General features: G+C 46.8%; 1 protein-coding gene across 1 annotated transcript in view; it reads left to right on the top strand.

Annotated features, from left to right (window-relative positions):
- Nucleotides 1–16,340, top strand: part of LOC119400111 (neuronal-specific septin-3) — a 121,777-nt gene that overhangs the window by 24,871 nt on the left and 80,566 nt on the right. Inside the window, exon 3 of the mRNA XM_037667056.2 lies at nucleotides 11,440–11,595. Coding sequence (XP_037522984.2) covers nucleotides 11,440–11,595 — 156 coding nt within the window. The remainder of the gene's footprint in view (nucleotides 1–11,439; nucleotides 11,596–16,340) is intronic.

The following is a 16,340-nucleotide window of genomic DNA, read 5'->3' as shown; positions in this document are numbered from 1 at the left end:
TAGATTTAGGTGAATGTTAAGAACCCCAGGCAGGCACCTAGGCAAAGGGCGGCAAGTTTTCGGTTTTGCACATGTAAGTATACACGCACAAACATAAACTGTTCGTTGAACCCATCCCCACGTCCCCTACCTCGCAAAAAAATTTCTGCCTACGTCCCCTGCCTCGCTCAAGAAGCCCCGAAGGTCAAGCCGCCGAAACCAAGTGGCCATGACTCGTCGTGCCAAAGCCCGAACAGCAACAATACCATTGCCCCATTCTTGTCGTTACGTTGACTACAAGCCCTTCCGAACGGGTCCCATTCCTCTTCCACCCCTCCTCTCTTTCTCTATCTGTCATACCGCTACTCTGTAGTGGTCCGGCAGTTATATAACAGAGTGTGTCCTTTTCTTTTCGTGCCCCCGACTGAAAGCGAAGGAAAACCCGTTTATTGCGCGGTTCCGAGCCTGCAGCAGCCGAGGTACCTACCTACATGCACGGCGGTCGTGAGCGTGCGGCTGCCTCGCGCGGTTGCGTGGTGAGCGGGTTTCCAAGAAGCGATTTTTACCTTTCCGGTACGGTAGCTTAGGAAATGGGATGGATGGGGGCGGGGGGAGCGCTTACAAAGAATAGCCCCCCCCCTCCCGCGCGCCCCCCGCGTCGTTGACATTCCGCAGTGTTGCGGAGACCGCCGAAGTCCTTTGTAGCCGTTACACAGTGAAGTAAAGATTTCAAAAAAAAAAAAAAAAACGAAAGAAAGAAAGAAAGAAAGAAAGAAAGGAAGAAAGAAAGAAAGAAAGAAAGAAAGAAAGAAAGAAAGGAAAAAAGGGAGGTCAGACAGGCATTGAGCTAAAGAAAAGAATAAAGATAACAAAAAATAAAAGAACAAATGAAAGGAATTCAGCGACAGAAAACATGAAAACGAAAGATAGAAGAAAGAAAAAATACCAAAAAAAAAACGTGAAAAGGGGGTCCCGTTGATGACGCGGTCGCTTAGGAGGCGGAGAAGAGGCAGCCGAGCCGTTTTATTTTCTTGACCACCGCCGTCGTTGCATCCAGCGGCAGCTACAGCTGCTGCTTGCTGCTGGTCTTCGCCTCGGTCGCACGCGCGAGTCATTTTTCCCGCTCGAGTATGCGGTCACGTCGCCCTGCTTGTTTATGGAACGATCAGCTGTATAATGGAAGCGATTGCCCGAAGCGATTTAGAAAATAATGCTTTCGCCTCGAACACGAAATCGTTCGACCGCGGCGGTGTCTTTACTCTGTTTCTCTTGATCCACGAACGTCCCATTTGTATGGGTACATCCACGCGCATACATACGAACACACGCATTAACATCCATAAAGGGAAGCCGTCGTGCCCCCCCCCCCCCCCCCCCCAATCGCCCACCACCGGGTTTCCGCAAAACATTTCCGCGATGGACTTTTCGATGTAAAACCAGCGAAACAAGTGACTGAACTTAATGAAAAACCGATGGCATGTGGTTGGAGCTTATATCTATACCACGTGGATCCCCCGGCGGCTTAAACTCCTCAGACTGACTTGACTAGACTTGACTTGACTGACTGACTTGACTTACTGACTGACTATATTCATGTTGCTACCTAAGTGTTCAACCTATAAATGGCTTGCATTGACGTCACTGAAACCGGCGTGTTGGCGCACCAGCATGGGGATGGGGGGTGGGGGGGAGGTACGCGACGTTTGCGATGTCACATTATGTTAGCATGCGCATGCAAATCATGTCGTTATTCACACACACAGGCGTTCCTGCGACGTCGGTATCACCTCGACGGAAGCTAACCGCAACTCGTTTGTCACCAAACCCGCCATTGTGCAGTGCCAGTAGGTTCAGAAGCTGCGTCCGTGACGTCACGTTTAAAGGGGTATTCAGACGGGGGAGAAATGCGCGGGGGGTAAAGGCGGAGCCTAGTGACGTCAACTCGCGAGGAGAAGTCTCCGCAAATGCCCCCCCACTCACACGGACGAGGGGAGGCCAGTGTTACTAGACTACTCTGGTGGCTTGCACCACCCGTTTGACGAGCTGCTGACGACGAGCTGCAGACGACCATCCCGCTGCAGAATGGGCACCCACTGCCGCTCTCTGCAGGAGTAAGTGCAACAATGTGGCCAAACAAGAGCCCGAAATTCCGCCGTACCCCCAACCGCCGGGGGATTGTTTGTCCTTTCGGGGAAAACGTCCCCGTCTCCTCCGAGGAGGCGCGGGGGGGTCACGCCCACTCGCTAATCCGTGACGTCGCGGTCACGTGATACGCAATCCCCCCGTCTCCCCTGAGCATTCCTCCCCCGTCTGAATACCCCTTAAGTTTCCAATCTATAGACTGTAGTGTTCCAAAGGAAGTTTAGAAAATACTACGGAGTGGCAGCTTTGACAAGGTCTTAGCAGCAGATGTGAATTCGGCATTTGCCTGGAGTTTACCTCAAAAACATGGCCGTCTCGTGCAATACCCGATCAGAGATAAAGTGAGTTTGTTCTCCTAACGTGAACGCAGATCGATGTTCCCGACGAAAAGTAATACATCTGGATGATTACAGGAAACTTGATCCGCACCATAATTTTCCAAGACTTTGAGGCTTCTTAAGGAAACCAGTCGAGACACCCGTTGAGCAGTATCTGACCTAGAAAATTACCGCTATTAAATTCGTACGGCGTGCGAGGCAAACGCTGCTTTTTCTTTATATCGTGCCCGCAGTAAGATGGCGGAGGTCTGGCTTCATTCTGCGGACGCAATTTTCCACTCCAGCAGCTTTTAACAGTTGAGCGGAGCTCCTGTTGAAACTCGGAGTAAGGCCGGTGTCGCAGACAGAAAACTCGGCGGGTATGCGCCACAGAAAGCGAGTACGTGCCAAGCAGCTCTTAGCATAGCATAGCCGCGGCCGCAAAGTTGTTTATTAAGCGGCCGTGGCGTAGCCATGCATAGCTAGGGGGTGGGAAAGGGAACTGAGTGTGAGGAGAGGAGGATGGGAGACGGTATATTATGGCGTGTTAACCTTGTACAGTACATGTAGTTTAGCAAGGGGTGGGAAAGGGAAGTGAGGAGAGGGTAAACCATGACGTAACCATGCACAGTATAGCATAACAAAGGGTGGGAAAGAGAAGTGCGGGTGAGGAGGAGTGATGTGATGGTTAGCAGGAGGGAAAGGAGGAGAGATGGGCAATGTAGAAAGAGATAAATAAAGAACGAAGATGAAAACTCACAGGGTCCCTTATACATTCACTTAAGAAGAGACGATTGCCATCTTCTTCTCCGTCTATGTGTTGTATTGATCCTGCCCCGCCACCTATTGAAAGCTTTCCACGCCTAAGGTCGGTTTGCACTGCCTCCGGGATCGGAGGCACGCACCTCACCTGGTTTTGCACTGCCTCCGTGATCGGCCCACTTTTGACCAAGCTACGTTGTCATTTGATGACGTGCACCGTGTGATGTGACGTCATGGTGACGTCACAAATTTCGGCGATCTGTGACGTCATGATGACGTCACACGGTGACGTCATCACGTGATGCTTTTTTGCATCACTCGTGCTATTCCCGACGCCGCTGGACGCCGACGGTGAATTTTCGCGCTTGATCGCTTGCTTGCTACATCCGCTATTTCCTTAGATTTCACGGGCCTGGAACTGGCTTTAATTTTTTTTTTTTTAAGCCTCCTTGAGTGTTCCACGTTAGTGCACGCATCCCTAAAGATCTCCCCGCGACGGTGTCATATTTATCGAAGCATGCAGACACCGATATCGACCCTACGCTTTCCACATAAACGCCATCCGTAGCTCGTCATCGCAGTCGTGCTGGCTGCGTGCGTGTGTGTGTGTGTGTGTGGATACAAGGACGAAAGAACGACGCTTGGAAAACAGCGCGTGCACATGTGCCACATTCGCGACGCTCGGCGGCGCAGCAGCCCATTCAAGCGTAAAACCAGGCCGCGTCGTCGTCTATCTTATATATGTACTATACACGCGACGCCTCCTTCTTCTATCTGTGCGAGCAACAGATTCGCTTGCACGACGACGACGGAGGAGATTCCTCGTCTATACGCTATAGAGCAGTAATAAACGGGAGTACGAAAGACCAAACAAATGAGGGCGACAACAACGGGGCAACAGTTGAGACAGAACACACAAGCGCTTATACTCGGAACCGAAAGCTCTACAGAGAACAGAAAAAAAAAAAAAAAGAACGGGACTGTAGATGGCTCATGTTGATGTTGAGACTTGCGCGCTGATTGGCGCAAAGAATGTAGTCGGAAACTACGCTTCGTACTTTGAACGTGCGCCTACACTTTACTGGCCGGCTTCGTGTGGTGGTAAATTTATTATATGCCCTTCAGTGACCCTGCCTCTCTCTTTTCTTCTCGTTCACACACACACACACATATATATATATATATATATATATATATATATATATATATATATATATATATATATATATATATATATATATATATATATATATATATATATATATATATTGTTCCTCGTATTAAAGAGCTATTTCAGTCAGCCCTCACGGGGACTTCGTGCGCAGGAAAAGCCTCTGCCAAGCATAACGCGAGGGCCATTCGCGTGCTTCCTTCGACAAAGCCGATTCTCTTCACGAGCGCGCATTCACCCTTAAAAACGACGCGTCTGCGCAAAATGACGCCAGCTGTAGACGCGCGAAAAAAAGAAAAAAAAAAGGTGATGTATGTCTCGCGTGCAGGGTACAGAAGAAGCGCGAGTGCCTTGAGTTGGAAGCGGGGTCATAAACGTGTTTCCGCTTTCGCTGCTTTGTATACCGGATGGATGGATGCTCCGATGATGATGATGATATGTGTGGTCTTCCCCTTTATATAGGGTGGGTACCCTTTAGGGTCCTGACCGGTACGATAAATAAATAAATTTTTAGAAAACTAGAAAAGGAAAGAAAAATTCACAACAGGTCCATGAACATTACAATTGCGTCGTTCAACGACCCCTCTTATGCTTCTTTTTCGAGAAATAAAGACGACGCGTACGATTACAAAAAAAAAAAAAGAGAGAGCAAGTTTCTTTCGTCTTAACGCCGACGCATTCTTATAAGCTATTTCCTCGGGAAATACGCCCCTCTGTTGGTGTATCTGTAAAGGTGTAACACCTTTTCCATAGAAATACATAGGGCTCTACGTGAAATACATCGAAAACATGCGGTACAGTGTAGTGAATAACGACTCGAACATAGATCTTACCAAATGTTTTAGTGCTCGAACCCTCGACCTCCGAAATTCGTAGGGACTCGAACTCCTACTTTCCCAAGCACGGTATATGACAGACGACAGAGACGAGCAAATGACACAATGCTTACGCGTTCTTCAACAGCTCCAGCGGAGTTTCTGCACCAATCTGTTTATTATTATTATTATTTTTCTTACTCTCGGAGATAAACTTAGTACATTTTTCTATACTGCGGTAGAGAACAAAAAAAAAAAATAGAATACGGAGCATCCAGACTATGATGTCTGTCAACCTCACTTACTGTGTGTTCGTGCGTCCGTTTGTATGTGCGCGCGCATCTATGTACACATACAAAACTGAAAAATTTTGGGTGGGGGGGAGGGTTCGAGCTCCCCCGTCCCGACCACCGCCTGGTCACGCCAATGCATGCGTTGCTCTATCGAACTCAGCGATGGTGCACCACGTCGCGATGCAGTCAGTCAGGTCCTCGCTCGCATACGAAGAAGCGCGGCCTCACTCAGAAGCTGCTCCGGGCATAAAAACAAGGAAGAGAAGGGGGTCACGACACGGGGCTATGACCCCGAGGATCCGGCGCAAGATCCTCCCCCGCAGCATCCTCCTTCACCCAATTAGCGTCGTTCATCGCCCGGCGGATTCTCCTCCCGCGCATGTAAGAGGGAGATCGAGTGCAATTCCCACCGCGCCACGGACGGACTTGTTTTCCTGCGATCGCGTAGCGCGTGTATACCGTGTTTTCCGCCACTGTGTCTGCCGGTCGCTTCCACAGTGCATATATACTATATATACTAAGGTCGTACCCAGGAATATTTTTGCGGGGGGTCTTTGTGTGTATAGAACGCCTAACTTTGCCAACTAGTGGTCACTGTGAAGGCGTGAAAGTATTTCAGTACCTCCCGAATAGTTAAAGCATGAAAAAATTTCGGGGGGTGTCAGAACCCCCTCAACGCCCCCCCCCCCCCCCTTAGTTACGGCCCTGATATATACATATGTACACATCAGAGCTGCATCGGGCTATACGCATCCCTGATGTGAGTATGACAGACTTCTTCCTGTTCACAAAAGTCAAGAGAAGCGTGAAAGATCACCGTTTCAACGGTGTTGCCGCCATTCAACGGGCTGTCACCAGGGGCGTAGCAAGGGGGGGGGGGGGAGGGGAAGGGCACACCGTGCCCGTGCCCCCCTCCCCCCCGAACTTTTTTTTTTGCCATGGCATACAGAGCTCAAAATGACACTCGATCACATCCGCCTGCCCGACCCCCACTTCAGATCAACGGAGGTGCCCCCTCCCCCCCCCCCCCCCCCCCAAAAAAAAAAAAAAAAAAAATTCTGGCTGCGCCCCTGGCTGTCACAGAGTCTCTGAGAGAGGTTATGGCAGCTGACTTCCGGGGAGCCCGTGCACCACTTTGCAGCCGTGTATCGACGCCCAAGAAGACTACATAAAAGAAGTTGAATAATATATGTACTGATCGGATCAAAACATTCTTTTTTACCAGACCCAGTCTCATGACTTTACGGACAAACAATGTATTATCGCTGTGTGACATATATTGATCCGTGATAACGAGCATAAAATAAAACCAAGGAAGCATGGGGGATGTTAATTGTACTGTTTTTTAAGTGTATTGTAGGAATTGTGATACGGATGTGGCGAAAGTAAAGGGGACGAAAAGACAACCTGCCGCCGGCAGGGACCGAACCTGCAGCCTTCGGGTTACGCGCTCGATGCTGTAATCGGGCATTTGATGTGCGTGCGAACCTGGGAGTGTTAGTCAGCGCCGTTTGTAGCCATGACGGCGAGTGTTGAACACTCTTTTTTTTTTTTTTTGCCCGCTGGCGCAACGTAGCACGTGATCCTTTAACGAGCGGACAGCTGACCAATAAGCCCTCGCATACTACCTGAAGGCATCGCGTCTGCCGGAACGAGACCCTCGATATGAATCAATGAAGGAAGGTCATCTGGGCATTTTTTAAATGTTGTGTCAAACAAAAGAAACTAGCCCTCAAAATGCCCTTCCTTCATATACTCATCTGGAGGTTTGCGCCATGTTGTAGAGTAATCGACATTACAAAGAATGAGAAAAAGAATTGCTGTACATGTATGGCCAGGTGCCTTCTTCACTGTGCGCATTCTGTGGGCAGCCAGAAACAACAGATCTTTTTTTTTCTTTACCTGTACACAATTTAGTACAGCAAGACATACCCTATCAGAAACCCATTTGCGAGCTATTGGAATAGATACGCCTGTGACTGCCATTTTGCCTTCTGGAGCCTCCATTTCTGGTTAATTCAGCTCGGAATTATATTAACAAAACCAATCAGTTACCTATTTAATCAGGTTGCCCTAATTTTTTGTCTTATATATACATATAGATCTACGTAAAATTCTTCTTGGTATTTTTATTTGTTCGTAATGAATGTGGTTCTGAATTTTTTTATTTCTACTTTGTATCGCACACTTGCATTTCGTCTTTGATTCGCAGCTCCTATTCTATAAATTCCTAACTTTTATATAAATTTGTAAGACCACCAAGTTCTTGGCCAATCCCTCACAGTGGGTGTGAGCCAACGTTTTTAAAACGTTGGTGTGAGCCATGATGACTAGGAGAACAAGAGCAGAGGTATACGCTTCCGACAATTTTTAGTGTTTCTATTCTGTAACCTCCGTTCTAAAGTACCATAACATTTTATAAAACCCCTCAATTCTTGGCCAATCCCCCACAGTGGGTGTGAACCACAGTTGAAGGTGGACAAGAATAAGAACAAGATTATCGCGTCAACCGGTGTATGCATAGTTCGACACGCGTCAGTCAGCCCTCACCAGTGTTCACCAGTCACAACCCTCCAGCGAGTCATCGCGCCCAACGCTGTGAGTAATGTTGTTACGACTATATGCCTTATCGATTAATAAGGGCGCGTGTCGCACACGTAGTTCGTGATGAGAAATCGTTTTAACAGTGAACACACTAGCCTAAGCTGATTCACTGTTTCTCTGTGCTGTATAGCACAGTCATATAGCAATCAGTCAATGAATCAGTTACCAGTAAGACATTCGACCTGTCTCGTTATCACCAATCCAATGCAATAAACCAATCACTTTGTCAGTCTGTCAGCCAGGTTAGAACAGTCAATTGAGCAGGCAGTCAGTCCGTTGATTGGACTCAGTGAGTCAGTCAGCCAGTCAGTCCAATCAATCAATAAACCAGTCAGTCCGGTAAATCAAACAGCCAGCCAGCCTAATCAGCCACTCCTCATTCAGTCCGTCCAATTAAACAGTTAGCCAGTCCGTCCAATCGACCAATTACGTGGTGTGTCAGCCACTATGGTCTAATCAATCAACCAATCAGCCAGTCAGGCCAGTGAGTTAGGCAGTCACTCCAATAAACACATCAATCAATAAGCCATCCAGTCCGGACACTCATCATTAAGTTATTCTAATCAATCAGCTTCAGACATGCAAAGCCAAGCACCTTGGCCACGATAAAGGGAGGTTACGCAAGCTCTTCTGAGGTATAAGCGGCGGGTCTCGCTCGCCACGTTATGCGCGAGAAGACGCGTGACTCAGTGCACCAGACGTGTCGAAACGTTTTCACGCGGCGGCGGCGGACACGGAAATTCCTCGGGAGCCTCTAGCGACGAGCCACGGTCGGGAAGACGCCGACGGCGCTGGCGCACCCGACACAACCCGCTGTTGTGCAAGCTAGCTTTCCTCGGGGCGGCCGGACGTGCAAGAAAATAACAGCTGACGCGCTTGCGCTTCTGGCTGACTGACGGAGGGCGCGTCACCTCTCGCCAACTAGTCCGCCCTGCGTGACAGAGTCCGGCTGAACGCCTTCACTTTGTTTTTCTCTTCTTGATCTTCTTGATCTTGAGTAGTTCACTGTATACTGTTCACGGTGGAATAGATTTATAGAAAGAACGTCATCTCACAAACCTTGACGGCATGCAAGCCACACCTTGGGAATTTGAATGACATGTGCGCAGTAACCTGTGACCACCACAGTCGGATACAACTTCGGAAGTCCGCAGCATTTCCTCCTCAAAGACGGATGCACAAAAGCCTGCACCAATGGGCGCGCACTCCGGACTGACGTCATGAGTCGGACGGCCGGTGACTCCGCCTTCGGAGAACATTGCCGAGTGCATGAGCGGGGACTATTTCGCTATCGCGGAGGCGATCGGCTGTCGCGCTTCGGTCACTTCGGTTGGCTGGGTGCGGCCTCTCCGGACTTGTATCCGACTATGTATAGGGGTGTGCGCAAAGTGATTACTGAGACCGAATCGAATATGAATTTAATAGTGCCAAAGGTCAATGGAGTCGAGCAGTTTTCGAATATTGAGCAGCCGTTTTTACAATTAATATGAAACGACGTTCGCATCCCGATATTGATCATTTTAGCTTTAGAACCACTAATGGAACATCTAGAACAAATAAGCATTCTGCGCATGCAAAGAACTCTCTTCAAAGAGTGCATACGATCGCTGTGGAGACGGTAAAGTAATTAGCGTAGCCAGAATTTTTTTTCGGGAGTCGGGGGGGGGGGAGGGGGGGGTAGTTTCAACCGTACTGTATGTATGATCGTGCGTGCGTTTGTATCTTAGAATCTGTGGCGTTGCACGAGGCGGAGATTGCGTATCTCGATGCGCACTTGTAACTGTCTTTTGTTGAACCTTGCACGCGTGGTTTATTTGCTCTTCATATTCTGTGTTTTTTCAATAAACTTTCAGTTGTTAGTATGCATTTGTGTCGTCCGTTTCTCCCTTTGTCCACGTTTTTCGCGCAGTTTTTACAGAGTGCGTTTGTATCTATGCCTGTATAGACATTTTCACAAGAAAGAAGAAGCACCCCCTTTCTGCACTGTACCACGGGAGTACAAAGACTGACGTCACAGCCTCGGCAGTGCATTGGGGGGGTCTCGCCTATTACGAGGATTGTGGCGGCGCCCAGGAAGCCTTCTGTGAAGAGGTTTATATATTGTCACGTGGTTGGGACTGTGAAGAAGACGGCACTCGGGCTATAACTTGTGCCCAGGAAACGAGAAGTCAAAGTACAAGCAATACACGCTGTACACTGACAGCGGCGATCACAGCGTCAGCCGTCGGTAATCTGATCGTGTGTGTCAGCTGGGATGAAAGTTATCGTATTTTGCCGCCAATCTGATCATCGGCGGAACCCGTCGTCTTTGACAACATCAGTCATCGAACCTTACAGCGTCATCGCTGCTGCTCGCGTACAAGCAATCGAATAAACCTGACTATTCGCGTCCTGCGCGTAATCTTACCCTAACAATCGCGGAGTTTCTCAAATATTAATTGCGGCGTGGTCTGCGCCGAGCGTAGCTAACAGTTTTTGTGGTTGAAGCCGGAATACATCAAAATAAAGCAATAAACGCGCGTGGAAATATAGGCCTACACGTGCAAAATTGAAAAACGTTGGGACGGGTTTAAATCCCCCACCTCCCCCCCCCCCCCCCCCCCCCACCCCGGCTACGCCAGTGATAAGTCTATGTCCACGAACTACACAGCTGCTGCACCGCGCAAGCACTGACGTTTCATCAGTGTGTCAGCTGGGATGAAACATCGCATTTTGCCACCAATTGTGTACTTGAACGGCGTTATAGGATGTGTCCTTCATCAGTCAAACAATAGGTCCGTGGGTCGGTCGGTTAATGCATTCATATTAGTATGTTGTGTTCATCAGTCACCCATTCGGTCACTCAGTCAATCAGTCGATCAGCAAATGTACGCATCTCAGTGTATATATACCAGCAAAGTTCGTTATCTGAGTGTTTGTCACAGTGTTGGAATATGTCCTTCATCAGTCACCCAATCAGTCAGTCATATAATAAATCAATTAGTCAATTATTAATTAATTAATTAATTAATTCACCATTCAATCAAGCAAGCAAAAGCAAGCAATGCATGCATATACGCATCTCATCCTGGGAGAAAAGAACCCCGGGTGGTCGAAATTTCCGGAGCCCCCCCACTACGGCGTCCCTCGAGCGTAATCACATATCGTCGTTTTGGGGCGTAAAACCCCAACAGCTATTATATAATATTACGGTCAGTCACCCAATAAAAGAAAGAATCAATCAATCAATCAATCAATCAATCAATCAATCCACGCATCTAAGTCTGGCAGCAAAAGTTCATTATCTATGCACCTCCATAATGTTAGAATGTGTCCTTCGTCGTCAACCGTTGAGTGAATCTCGATATCCTGTGCAGCCCTACAGTCGGTGTTCCACGCTGCCGACGGAGGGCGCAGCGGTCGTCTGGGAGCCCGTGCCGCGCTCGCAGCGGCCAATCAGCTTCTCCAGGAGGACCTGCCCCCGGAGGACCTTCTACTGGGACGGGCAGCGGAGAAGTCGGCGGCTAAGAACGGTACGTCGTGCCAGTCTACAACATCTATATATATATATATATAATATACATACATATATATATATATATATATATATTATATATATATATAATATATATATATATATGTATATATAATATATATATATATATATATATATATATATATATCTATATATATATATATTATTATGGTTGGTTAGTGATTATATACTGTACAACGTGAAGTGTAAATCTAGACACATTAGCAGACTGGACAACAGCGCTGGGTCCCGTAGCAGTCTTGTACTTTGGGACCTTCGTTTGTACATTTTATATGTTACAATTAACCTACCATGAAATAATAACTGTTTGATTGAGACGGAATGAAGACATTGCTGATGTTCCAACAGTGTGTGTGTGTGTGTGTGTGTGTGTGCGTGCGTGTGTGTAAACATTTGGAAGGGTCCACAGAATCGCGCGAAAAACCAATGCATCAGGCCTGTCGACGGGTCAAGGAGAGTGGAAAGGGAAATGTTTATGACTGACTATATATATGAGCGGGGAATATCACGGGAAAGATAGCTAGATAGATACGCGGTGTGATAGACAAAGTTTTATGGGTCATATCCTATAAAATCTGCTTGGCCGGGGCCCATATTGCCTTTCGGCCTTCGTAGAGTCTGTGTGCTTCAAGCGTCCGCTTCACTTATCGCGTTCGCAGAGCGTAAGTTCCGTTGTATGCATGCCGAGCCGACCGGAAACAAGAGAGATAGAGAAAAAAAAAACAACAAAAAAAACAAGCAATTTCAAAGCCGACCGTGGAACGTTCCGGGCTTTATCGGGTTCGGCACTTCACACATATGAACGCGTATCTCGAAAGAGTCAGCGTACAGTTGGAGTTTACAAAAAAAATAAAAAAAGAAGAAAGAAAGAAAGAAAGAAAGAAAGAAAGAAAGAAGAAAGAAAGAAAGAAAGAAAGAAAGAAAGAAAGAAAGAAAGAAAGAAAGAAAGAAAGAAAGGGACGAAAATGACACAGAAAAGATTAGCAAGACGGGAAATGCAAGGAATCGAAGGACAATGGTTCAAAACACAAACGCCGCATGACGCTACGTACAGATAACGTCGTTGATAATAATACAGGCGCCGCGACAGAGCGGCATTGCGCGTGCTGTGATTCACGCTGCTGCGTCGGCCGGAAAAAAGCTGTGAGAAAAGAAATGAATAAAGAAATGCTCGCCGAAAAGTGTTAAAAGGGACACTAAAATAAAGTGACAAATTAGTTTAGGCTGATAAGTTATATTCTTTAAAAACTGTATTGCCGTCAGTTTCACGACCATAGATAGGTTCGTTAGACGAAAAGGTTAATCTACGGGGAGCGTAACGCAGCTTCTAGCGGGTATGCGCCACATAAATTGGGCAAGCGCCCCACTGTGGTTACCTCCGGTCAGCTAAAAATGAAGAAGCTGTAGACAGACAGACAGACAGACAGACAGACAGACAGACAGACAGACAGACAGACAGACAGACAGACAGACAGACAGACAGACAGACAGACAGACAGACAGACAGACAGACAGACAGACAGACAGATAGATAGATAGATAGATAGATAGATAGATAGATAGATAGATAGATAGATAGATAGATAGATAGATAGATAGATAGATAGATAGATAGTGTGTGTTTTTGTGGAAGTTTGCGGTTTCTGTCCGGGAGCTTTGCATGTTTAAATGTTGAAATTTCAAAAAGCTCTTAACTACATTGCAGTTATAGATTCTACCGTGTTTTTATATTTATGAATATGGCCAAGAACTCCTGGACTAGCTAAGGCCCGTAATGGGTAAGCACTTGATCAAATGTTGAGTGAAATGAACCTAATGAGAATAACTTTATGAAGAGATAGGAACAGTCTTCTGATGCAGTATTGCTTAAGGAACTATATATATATATATATATATATATATATATATATATATATATATATATATATATATAATATATATATATATATATATGCATGGAATTACGCTTTATAAATTAAGTAAATGTCAGCACAACTTCTAGAACTTCTGTTTTCACTGCAGTTTAGCATTAATACTCTGAAATAGTCCCAGAACTTTGCACGAAACATTTCGTGCCTCTTACGAAACATTTACAATTGTATGTGTAGCAGTGCTGTCTGTTTTGCTTCACGGTTGCCTCTTAAAATACACAAATGAGCTGCGTTGGGTGTTAAGGAAATCTTTATTAAAAATGCAAACATTCAGTTACACGTGACATTTCATAGACAAGTGAAAATGCAGAACAGTCAAGGTTTTAAGGTGTTAAGCTTCCGCTTCTCAGCCACCTTCATTCGCACAAGTTGGTCATTCCTGACCTTGCGCTAGTATTTCAGTAGAATATTGGTTGCCGCATTAAGTAGGTGCTGCAACACTACTAACTGTGGGCTGTGACTACTTTCACATTCCTGAAAATTGCCGTTGTCCTTCAACAGGTCGCATGTTAATGAGAAAAGGGGCTTACTTTTGATTTGGGAGCGCACGAAAACCAGCAGGATACTTATGACTTCGTATAGCTTGTCTAATACTGTTTCGGCGGTCATAACAGCATTCACTACTGCAGGCTGGGGAACTTTATAGTCCCTCACGGCTCACGCTTTCTATTACTTCTGCGTTTTCAAGCTTAATGTCTTCGTCTTCCACTAAGTTTGCTATGTACGCTTAAAGGGGTGGTGCCACCATGTTTGTGGCTTGCGCGTTCTTTGCTGTAAGCGTTTCCAATAGCTCCAGGAACAACGATGCACGCACCAAGATTCATGTATTCTCGCTAAATAATTTAATATCGCCTTTTGATGTGGACAACTTTCGGTTTCGGTTTCTGGGCGCCGAGGTTGGGCAGTGACGTAGAAGTGTAGGAGGCGTGGTCACGTGACCACACAAGGCTGTGACGCACTTAGCAAGAAAACGATCGAAACTCGGCGAGTGATGTAGCAACCGATGCTTTGCCGGTACTATAGTGAACTAGAATATATTCTAGTTCACTACAGCCGGTACGTACGTTGCGGAGGTGGCGGAGGTCCGCAGGTCACTCACGTCACTATAGCAGATCTGGTGTGACGTCACTACAACTTTCGTTGTCCATCCTACAGATCTATACGTCAGTGTTGGCGCGCTAGCGATGGGTTTTGATCGGGAGAATGGGCATTTAGGTACACTTTGGAAGTGAATTAAAATATATTCTAAACGTTTGCTGTGTCCGACCCTTCGTGTGGAGTGTCCTTGCATACAGAGGAAACCCACAACAGGCTTGTTATAGCCTCGAAATTTGATGGCACCACCCCTTTAAGTGCCGCATGGGCGCAGTAGCCTGCAACGTATGTGATGGCAGGAAGGTTTGGTGCCTTCATCTCGAAGTGCTTAGCGTTTACTTCAATGTAAAATTTCTGCAAGGTAGCCTCGTCAGCTTTCATTGGAGCCGTCTCTGCATCCATCTCTGGCCACTTCGGGGTACTCTGTAGACAAAGCTTGCGTTCGGATTCAGATACCTGCCTTATGGTATTTGGCAGACAATCTGTCTGGCATTTGGCAAACAGTCTGTCTGGAACTTGCCCTAGGAGAACTTAGTCAAATCCAAGGTCTTCAAGGCAGTAGGTGACAAGCTTAACCAATGTCTCTGTAGTGAGTCGGAAAGCACTGTGCGTCTCCCGTGTGAGAATTCCGTTATCAAACTTCAGTTGCTCCCACACGTCAAGCCACTGCACGATGTCTCAATCCACGTGGTGTTATGCAATGCAGAAGAAGTGACAACGACCCTTAATAGGAATGTTAGCCTTACCACCGATCGCTTTTCTGGTGTGAAGTCCGCACAGTGGATAGCTTTATTCCACTGATTTCTTCCTGCTGGGTCGGAAGGGAACGGGAACACGCGCACAGATTCTTCACCATCATGCGCAGCAATGCCCAGGCACTTGCCCACTCGACGCACACACTCTTGGTCGGGCTCACTCATGCCACCGTTAATAAAGCAATACCAATAGTCTCGCCGATGCACACAGCACGAAAACGCACAAACACAATTTTACAGCGCAACCGCTCGAAAAATAGGACCACCACCACAAGTACCACAAGTATATTTTAGGTACCGTAACTGCCGATGAACCGCGAGGCCACTGATGTTTACGGTCCTGTGGATGTATTCAACCTTCGAGCACTGCGACAGAATATAAGAAAATTAAATAAAACCTAGTGTAAAACCCAATTTTAGCGTTCCCAAATATTACGTTTACTGCTACGCATGAACTTCACGAAGCAGTTGATTAATTTTGCGGGACTTGTCAGTAGCTGTTAGATGCGCCTCGTCTGTGTAGTCCACGTTTTTTCTTGTCCTTAACTTTGCAGCGCTACCTTTTTTCCCTACAGTTTGTCAGTATAGCGAGTGACATTTGCGTGCGGTAGATGTGGTCGTATTTACGGCGTTTACCGTAACGAGGTGCTGAGATGCCTCAATGCAATGGCCTGTACTGAAGTACAATAAAAACTCAGGGTCCCTTATGCATTTGCCTGAGACTACTGGAAGATGAAATCCACCAAGACGATGTTCTAGATGAATTACCAGCCCGTTCAAACGCTCCCGTTAATAGGCCTAGCTGCTGCATAACCCTGCAGGTAAGAACTTCAGCACAAACGAGGACGATATTACAAAGAGATGGGACGAGCCCTGGCGCAGTGCGCGTGTTCCGTCCTGGTTAGCGCTGAAGTTTTCACCTTCGAAATGTGCTGAAGTAA

Source organism: Rhipicephalus sanguineus, chromosome 7, assembly GCF_013339695.2.
Source record: "Rhipicephalus sanguineus isolate Rsan-2018 chromosome 7, BIME_Rsan_1.4, whole genome shotgun sequence".
NCBI classification, from domain to species: Eukaryota; Metazoa; Arthropoda; class Arachnida; order Ixodida; family Ixodidae; genus Rhipicephalus; species Rhipicephalus sanguineus.
This window is presented reverse-complemented; position numbering and strand designations above follow the sequence as displayed.